At 43.7% G+C, this 9579-nt stretch overlaps 1 protein-coding gene across 3 annotated transcripts in view; it reads right to left on the bottom strand.

The window, feature by feature from the left end:
• Window positions 1-61: 61 nt before the first annotated feature.
• Window positions 62-9579, bottom strand: part of LOC118377901 (cytoplasmic phosphatidylinositol transfer protein 1-like) — a 113621-nt gene continuing 104103 nt past the window's right edge. For all 3 annotated transcript variants that reach the window (XM_052504586.1, XM_052504584.1, XM_052504585.1), the window contains 2 exons: window positions 6779-6927; window positions 62-179 (listed from right to left, as the gene is read on the bottom strand). In XM_052504586.1, coding sequence (XP_052360546.1) covers window positions 77-179; window positions 6779-6906 — 231 coding nt within the window. In that variant the 5' untranslated portion in view covers window positions 6907-6927 and the 3' untranslated portion in view covers window positions 62-76. The remainder of the gene's footprint in view (window positions 180-6778; window positions 6928-9579) is intronic.

The raw sequence follows: 9579 nt of genomic DNA, 5'->3' as shown, positions 1-9579 counted from the left end.
CTGACCAGGTATCCCCTTTCCTCCTTTCCATTATCAGACACACTGTGCATTCCTGTACTGCTCTTCTGTGATGGTCCTAGGAGTGGTTACCTGTGATGGTGTAGGGGTAGTAGTTCCAGGCCTTCTCTGTCACATAGAAGATTTTAGGGACCACAGCCCTGGCCCAGCTAGGGAGCTTACTGAAAGAGACAAAAGAAGACAAGTGAGCTGAATGAAATAAGGGAGGAGTAGAGTGAAGAAAAGAGAGAAGCAAGGGAACGAGGGATGAGAAGAGACAAGAAGAGGGGAGAAGTAGAGGTAAGGTGGAGCACAGTGAGAGAAAGAGAACAGCATCAAGCAGAAACGAGAGAAGACATGACATCCATCTGAATCATAGACCTGAACCTTTCCACCCCTTGCTATCCCTTCCTCACTGTTAGACCCTACACAGTATCTGGCGCCAGCTGTGAGGAGCCGAAACTGGAGACTGCTGGGTGGCCATTGCGGCTCAAAATTCTGTAGATGATGGTGATGTTACTGGGCAACCTGCAGTAAAAGGGAGAGGACGGAGCACAGAGAACACAGACAGGGGTTTTCTCATTCAGAACTAAAGGAACCTCTGTGACCATCATGGTCTGACCTTGTAGCCAATCAGGGAGAACCCATTCAAGAATGTCCTATATAAACCCTAACCAGAGAACCAGAGCTGGAAGGATGAGCAGCAAAGATGTCTGCTGCTGTGATGCTGAGGTGGATGTTTATACTTTGGCAAAGTTTGGAAAAGCAAAATGATTAAGTTAAAACTGTTAAAACTGTTAAATACGAGGAGAGAGGACAAGAATCCTATGAGAACAAATTAAATTGACACTGAGATTTTGAGCCCTTGGGTGGAGGCATAAACTTTATTAGAGGCATAAAGTATATTTTATCCCAATTCCATCCGGACACTACATTTGTGTGGATGAATCGAAGCAGAAAGCCCGCAACAGCAAAAGCCAACAGTTACAGCCCAAACGGCTGTGTATGAGGGACACAGACCCATAAATATTGTGGGTGTCACGGGTGGGGTAGTTTACTGCAGTCAATATCATACATTGGAGAAATGCAGACTGCAGCACCAGGCCAGCCATAAAGTTGCAAATAGCTCTGTCAACAGAAGGTGGGCGGCTGCCATTTTAAACAGCCAAATGCCACTGGGGGAGGATTCCCACTCAAAATGCTACATTTACTGAGTAATGTTGGAGCACAACCCTCCCTCCCTCAGCCTTGTTGATTAGATGGCTGAATCACATGAGGATGGGGGCACCTTAATTGGGGAGGATGGGCTGGTGGAACGGTATCAAATACATAAAACACATTGTTTCCATGTGTTTGGTGCCATTCCATGCGCTCCGTTACGGCCATTATTATGGTCCGTCCTCCCCTCAGCAGCCTCCTGTGGACTGAATATTGTGTTCCTGTTGGTCCCAGTCCTCCAGTCGCTAATCTCCTGTCAGTTCCACAGAGGACTGACATGCTGTGTTCATTGCACTCTCACTGACGGACCTTTAAATAGCAAAGTATAGAGGACCACTTTTATGTCCTCAACCCCCCTTTCTGCACACACAAACTCTCACACGAACTTACGTACTTGTCTGTCTGTGGTAGCAGGTGGTCTGTGGGTGGGAAGGCAGGTACAGCATCCCAACGTGACTGTTTAAATGATCCACCACTTACACAACACTGATCTCCTCTCCCATCAGAGCTCTCACACAGGCAGCTACCAGTCTTACTTCTGTCTGAAAACCCCCACTCCTCTCTGTCTTTTCCAGTTCTTTCTCTTTCTGCCTCACCCTGGCATTTTAAAATCTAAAACCTAAAACTCAAATCTCTACAGGGAAGTGAATGGTAACATAATGTGTGCTAAATTAGAACTAAGGTTTTGAAATTACGTTTAAAAACTTGAGTTTCAGAAGTGGGCATCTGTAACCTGTGAACTGGGACCCTGTACCACCCATAGATACCATACATTAATGGTGCCACCCATAGATACCATACATTACTGGTACCAACCATAGATACCATACATTACTTCTACCACTCATATATACCATACATTACTGGTACCACCCATAGATACCATACATTACAGATACAACCCATAGATACCATACATTACTGGTGCCACCCATATATACCATACATTACTGGTGCCACCCATAGATACCATACATTACTGGTACCACCCATAGATACCATACATTACTGGTAGATACAACCCACCCATAGATACCATACATTACTGGTACCACCCATAGATACCATACCCCACCCATAGATACCATACATTACTGGTAGATACAATTACTGGTACCACCCATAGATACCATACATTACAGGTACCACCCATAGATACCATACATTACAGATACAACCCATAGATACCATACATTACTGGTGCCACCCATAGATACCATACATTACTGGTACCACCCATAGATACCATACATTACTGGTACCACCCATAGATACCATACATTACTGGTACCACCCATAGATACCATACATTACTGGTACCACCCATAGATACCATACATTACTGGTACCACCCATTATCATGACCTGCTTCCCAAATGTCACTATATTCCCTATGGTCAAAAGTAATATTGCATTATAAAGGGATTAGGGTGCCATTTAAGATGTCGCCCATCGCTGACCCCGTTTGTACCTATCTGACCCCCTGGAAACCAATCAGAGTGTCTCCTCGCTTCCAGACATCTAATGAAGTCAGTGAATGGGAGATAGATAATGCTCCATACGGACCAGACCCATGGAATCAATAGAGAGCAGTTCCTTCTGCCAGGCAGGCAGGTCTGCTGTGATCAGAATGAAACACAGTTAGACCTGATGGATTTCCCAGAGCAGCACACTGCAGGGCCGGGACTTTCTGTGACTGTCCCACAACGCTGTCCACTTAGTGCATGAAGAACCCCTTGGGTTGTGACGGTTGCCTGGCTGCTGGAGGATTTGGCTAAATTTGGATGTGGGAGGCTGTTTCCATTGGCGACCGCATCTTGACCATTTTCCAAACTGGAATGAACCCACTCTGCTAAACTGTGCTCCTGGTCACGAGTCAGTGACTCAGTTGATTGACTCTGATCTGTCAGTATTACTACAAGAGAAAGAGAAAGATGTGTGTGTTTGAGATAAAGAGAAAGAATGAAACGTTTTAAAAAGAAAGAAGTAGGGAGAAAGAGTGAGGGAGAGACAAAGACAGAGAAAGAGAGACAGATGTATACAGTATGCATGTTTGAGTATGAAAGAGCAGGCGGGCTTGCTTGTGCATGCAGTGTGCATGTTATCATGTGTCTCTGTGTGTGGAAGTGTGTGACTGATTGGGTCAAATCCAGGGAGGACTCACAGAAAGGGCATTAGTGAAGCAAAACGTGTATTTCAGACTCACCAGTGCGTTTAACAGCAAATTCAATTGTGATCTAAATCTACATAATGGAGAATCAAATATTCAATTTCACACAGTAATCATGTTCAACAGAGTGTGGAGATGGACTAACAGAGAAAATGGGATTGAAATGACACATGCAATAAAATAGATTGCTCTTCTATGGCTAGAACCTGTGAGACCTATAATGTCTTAAAATCTTTATGTCCTCTTATGAGTGTTTTATGGAACCTCCATGTCCATAAGGCAGCCCATACTGTGTACAGTATGTTTTATTCCATTTTATTCTGATCTATTCTATTCCATTCTATACTATTCCATTCCATAATGTTATATTATTTTCCATTCTATTCTATTATGTTACATTCTATTCTATTAAGTGACCCATAATGATATGAGGATATCACAATACTATTTAAGTTCCTCGGCATACACATCACGGATAAACTGAAATGGGCCACCCACACAGTCAGTGTGGTGAAGAATGTGCAACAGCGCCTCTTCAACCCCAGGAGGCAAAAGAAATTTGGCATGTAACCTAAAACCCTCACAAACCTTTACAGATGCACAATTGAGAGCATCCTGTTGGGCTGTAGCACCGCCTAGTACGGCAAATGCACCGCCCACAACCGTAAGGCTCTCCAGAAGGTGGTGTGGTCTGCACAACGCATCACCGGGGGCAAACTACCTGCCCTCCAGGACACCTACAGCACCCGATGTCACAAGAAGGCCAAAAAGAGGGCCACAACCACCCGAGCCAGTGCCTGTTCATCCCACTAGCATCCAGAAGGCGAGGTCAGTACAGGTGCATCAAAGCATCAAAGAGACCGAGAGACTGAAAAACTGCTTCCATCTCAAGTCCATCAGACTGTTAAACAGTCATCACTAACACAGAGAGGCTGCTGCCTACATACAGACTCGCAAAATCATGGGCCACTTTAATAAATGGATCACAAGTAACTTTAATAATGTTGACATATTTTACATTACTCATCTCATATGTATATACTATATTTTATACCATCTATTGCATCTGGCCTATGCCGCTCTGTCATCGCTCATCCATATATTTATATGTACATATTCTTATTCCATCCATTTAGATTTGTGTGTATTAGGTAGTTGTTGTGGAATTGTTAGATTACTTATTAGATATTCCTGCACTGTCGGAACTAGAAGCACAAGCATTTAGCTACACTCGCAATAACATATGCTAACCATGTGTATGTGACCAATAAAGTTTGATTTGATTTGATTTAGATTATAAAATGGCTGGGCCTGAGTAAAAGTGACTGGGCCTGAGTAAAAGTGACTGGGCCTGAGTAAAAGTGACTGGGCCTGAGTAAAAGTGACTGGGCCTGGATAAAAGTGACTGGGCCTGAGTAAAAGTGACTGGGCCTGGATAAAAGTGACTGGGCCTGAGTAAAAGTGACTGGGCTTGAGTAAAAATGACTGGGCCTGAGTAAAAGTGACTGGGCCTGAGTAAAAGTGACTGGGCCTGAGTAAAAATGACTGGGCCTGAGTAAAAATGACTGGGCCTGAGTAAAAGTGACTGGGCCTGGATAAAAGTGACTGGGCCTGAGTAAAAGTGACTGGGCCTGGATAAAAGTGACTGGGCCTGAGTAAAAGTGACTGGGCCTGAGTAAAAGTGACTGGGCCAACATTTTCCAATAAAAACACAGCAAAAATAACTGAACATTTTTACAATCACATTGCATCATTTAAATGTGACCAAGAAACACCACAAAAAGCCCTTTTTAGGCCTACTGCCAAGTACAGATGTAAGATCTTAACTTGAGCATGTTTGCTACAGCATGAAAACAATTCTGCAGCAACAGGAAATGTGAATTGTTATGTGGAATATGATTACATTTACATTTTTGTGGGGGTAGATACATATTTTGTAAAGGAAAATCAAGTCTGAAATGTCAATGTGTAAACTACAAACTTCAGAAGGCTTTTTAAACCTCCAATACACTACTAATATGTCTACTAAGATCCTACATCTGTAGCCAGGGCAGCTACACACGTTACAACCTCTTACAGCAACACTGCTGACAAAACAGGCAGACTGTCCAACTCAGACAGTAAACGATCATAATGAAATACACAACATCATAGGAGGTGTGTGAGTTTCATGTTTAGTGTAGCAATTCAGCCCCAACTAGAGGAACATTTTCAAGGAGCATTGAGGGGGGGGCTTTTATAAACACATTTCAGGCAATTCTATGACATTCATTATCAGAATCTTTAATATGATCCCACAACCATGACAGGGTAGGCCTAGGATACTCTACGGACACTGACAAACTGAGATCAATGAAAATGACCTTGTCTTGAATGCAACCATCTAATAAAGGCCTACGAGAAGGTGAGACACACACTGTACAATATGACATCCATCTAGCCTGGAGGAGTATTGTCCTAAACTTTCCAGTGGCACTGACTCACCCAATGAAGACAGTGAATATGGCATTCCCCAAGGATATGTCAGACGCTCTCTGCTAGTGCCAGGAGATTAGTCCTGCTGTAGCTTACTAATGGTAATAAACTACACAACACCTTGTGCTTAAATCATTTGACAGGATCCTTCGGAGTAAACAGTATGTGACTTTTGCGTTTACTGTATCTTCTGGCAGGACCATGGCTTTGTGACGTCTGGTTTGCTTAATATGAGGAATTTGATGTATAGCATTTCATTAAATTGTGTGACAATTGAGTACTTTCACCACCACTGTACACATAAATCCAGATACTTTTATACTTTTACTCAACTAGTATTTTACTGGAAAACTTTCACTTTTACTTAAGTCGTTTAAGTCATTTTCTATTAAAGTAAATTTACATATATTTTTTGTGTACTTTTTACCCTTTTTTCTCCACAATTTCATGATATCCTATTGGTAGTTACAGTCTTGTCCCATCGCTGCAACTACCGTACCGACAATGAAGAGGCGAGTGTTGAGAGCCATGATTCCTCCGAAACAAAACCCTACCAAGCCGCACTGCTTCTTGACAGACCGCTCGCTTAACCCGGAAGCCAATGTGTAGGAGGTACAACTGGCGACCGTGTAAGCGTGCATTTGCCCAGCTCGCCACAGGAGTCGCTAGAGCGCGATGGGACAAGGATATCCCGGCAGGCCAAACCCTCCCCTAACCCGGGCGACGCTGGGCTAATAGTGCGCCGCCTCATGGATCTCCCGGTCTTGGCCAGCTGTGACACAGCCTGGATCTGTAGTGGCGCCTCAAGCACCGCAGTGCAGTGCTTTAGACCGCTGCGCCACTCGGGAAAACCTTTATTTTCATTCAAGTATGTGAATTGAGTACTTTTTCCAACACAGTTGGTAAGTACACACTTACCTGTTGAGGTAGACGCGTTTTTCTGTGAACTGTCCCTGTCCATGTGTGGGGTCCTCGTAGGGTTCGTTCTGCACCACCTCCACTCCTTCTCCACGCTCACTCTGCTCATGGCTGTGCTTGCTGATCATATACAGCTGGCCAATCCTGTACTGGAAGGAAGGAAGGAAGGAAGGAAGGAAGGAACAGACAGACAGACAGACAGACAGACAGACAGACAGACAGACAGACAGACAGACAGACAGACAGACAGACAGACAGACAGACAGACAGACAGACAGACAGACAGACAGACAGACAGACAGACAGACATGGTTTTAGATCCACCATTCTAATGTTAGCTGTACAACAAATTGGAATGTTTCCAAACATTGTAGGAACGTTCATTGTTTGCAGGAATACATAGAGCAAGATGACAGCTTTAGCATGAGGCCATTTAAAGATCATTAATAAGTTAAGATTAGTTGAGTATAAATAGGAATTTTATTGAGTGAAAATCTAAGGTTGTTGAAGAATGATGGTAAAATAAAACCACTAGTAAATCTCCCATTTAATGTTAGGCATCAGAACAATAACTTCATGACCATCATTAAACATATAAGCCCAGATCAGGTGCAATCCCAAGATCATAAATACCAGAGTTACAACAACCATGGCATATTCACACCTGGTAACCATCTCCATAACAACCAAACACATGATTTAAAAGAGTCACCCACACCATAACAACAGAAAGGTCCATATCAGTCCCACCCCCGAGCTAGCTCTAAACAACAGAACAATAGCAACAGTTGCCCACGCTAGGTGATACCATATCCCAGAGGCCTCCAGTCTAGCCAACACTCACAATCCTTCACTCATCGCACACCGGCATGGACCGTGAGGGCGTAACGACCATGTTGCTGTGAGTGACAGGGATGGTGTCATACGGTAACAATTTCCACCTCGGGTGGAAAACATGAGTAGGAAGAGCAGGAGGGGGGATCTCGACAGCTTTGGGAGCGCAGTTTTCCGACTGCTGGCATTCCCATTCATAGTCCAGGAAATCAATACTGAACTGTGACTAACATATATAACCCTGGTCGTCCTCTCAGGCTCAGTGCCTGCATCCCAAATCCCTACATAGTGTACTACTTTAGACCAGGACCCATAGGGCTTCGGTCAAAACTAGTGTACTATACTAGGGTGGCATTCGGGACTCAACCAGTGGCTCAGAGTGTAGCTTCCTATAGAGTTTCAGAGAGACCAAACTAATCTAGGAGGGGGAACAGAAACAGGCCATGGGACTCAACCAGTGGCTCAGAGTGTAGCTTCCTATAGAGTTTCAGAGAGACCAAACTAATCTAGGAGGGGGAACAGAAACAGGCCATGGGACTCAACCAGTGGCTCAGAGTGTAGCTTCCTATAGAGTTTCAGAGAGACCAAACTAATCTAGGAGGGGGAACAGAAACAGGCCATGGGACTCAACCAGTGGCTCAGAGTGTAGCTTCCTATAGAGTTTCAGAGAGACCAAACTAATCTAGGAGGGGGAACAGAAACAGGCCATGGGACTCAACCAGTGGCTCAGAGTGTAGCTTCCTATAGAGTTTCAGAGAGACCAAACTAATCTAGGAGGGGGAACAGAAACAGGCCATGGGACTCAACCAGTGGCTCAGAGTGTAGCTTCCTATAGAGTTTCAGAGAGACCAAACTAATCTAGGAGGGGGAACAGAAACAGGCCATGGGACTCAACCAGTGGCTCAGAGTGTAGCTTCCTATAGAGTTTCAGAGAGACCAAACTAATCTAGGAGGGGGAACAGAAACAGGCCATGGGGCTCTGACTTGTGGCTGACACCTCTTTTGATGATGTGCCCCCAAGACGTCGAAGAGTAAGGTGTGGAGGATTAGGGAAAAAGAAGACCATTCTTAGAAATAGCAGAACCAGTGGCAGGAAGAAACAACATGTGGGGGTGTGAGTGCAAGTTAAACTACAAATACTTATATTATGCCCAACAATCCAATCATTTTGGAACTTTCAGACTGTGGTAATGGCTGGTTCACTAAAGCAAATGGGGGAATATGCTATATATTCTGGTCACAATAACAACCTTTTTGCTGTCACACCAAATTAGGTTTCTGTCACAATGGTACCTAATGCAGTATACCTTATTATTACAGTAGGCTTGGTGGTGCAGCTCCACCGTGGGACTCCTAATCCCGTTAATTACACTGAGACCCCTTTGACGCACAGGAGCGCAGTGCCATTCATCACAATGGGCTCCCTGACGCAGCTGCGCATTAGGGCGAGGTGACACTTTTAATGGAATTCTATGATCTGATATGTGATCTTTACTGCTGCCTCTGTTTACAGGGCCTCTTGCGGAGGTGATTTCTCAAACTGAAGGCTGAAGTACAGACGTTAAATTAAATGATGTTCTCTCTCTCTGCATCTATTTTTCTCTCTCCATATCTCTCAATTAAATTAAATTCAGTAGACTTTATTAACATGGCAAGTTAAATGACTTATGTTGTCAAAATACACTTCTAACAACAATGGTGGGACCAACTGCAATAAGGTATCAATAATAACAGTAATAGTAGTAGTGGAAATGGTATTACCATTAACAGCAACAATATGAATTAGAATAATAATAATAATCTCTCTCGCTCTCTCTCTATGTATCTATTTCTCTGTCCATATCTGTCTCTCTATGTATCTATTTCTCTGTCCATATCTCTCTCTATGTATCTATTTCTCTGTCCATATCTCTCTCTATGCATCTATTTCTCTGTCCATATCTCTCTCTATGTATCTATTTCTCTGT

This window comes from Oncorhynchus keta, unplaced genomic scaffold, assembly GCF_023373465.1.
Source record: "Oncorhynchus keta strain PuntledgeMale-10-30-2019 unplaced genomic scaffold, Oket_V2 Un_contig_1985_pilon_pilon, whole genome shotgun sequence".
Classification (NCBI taxonomy): domain Eukaryota; kingdom Metazoa; phylum Chordata; class Actinopteri; order Salmoniformes; family Salmonidae; genus Oncorhynchus; species Oncorhynchus keta.
The sequence above is the reverse complement of the archived record's forward strand: the minus strand, read 5'-3'. Positions and strand labels throughout refer to the sequence as shown.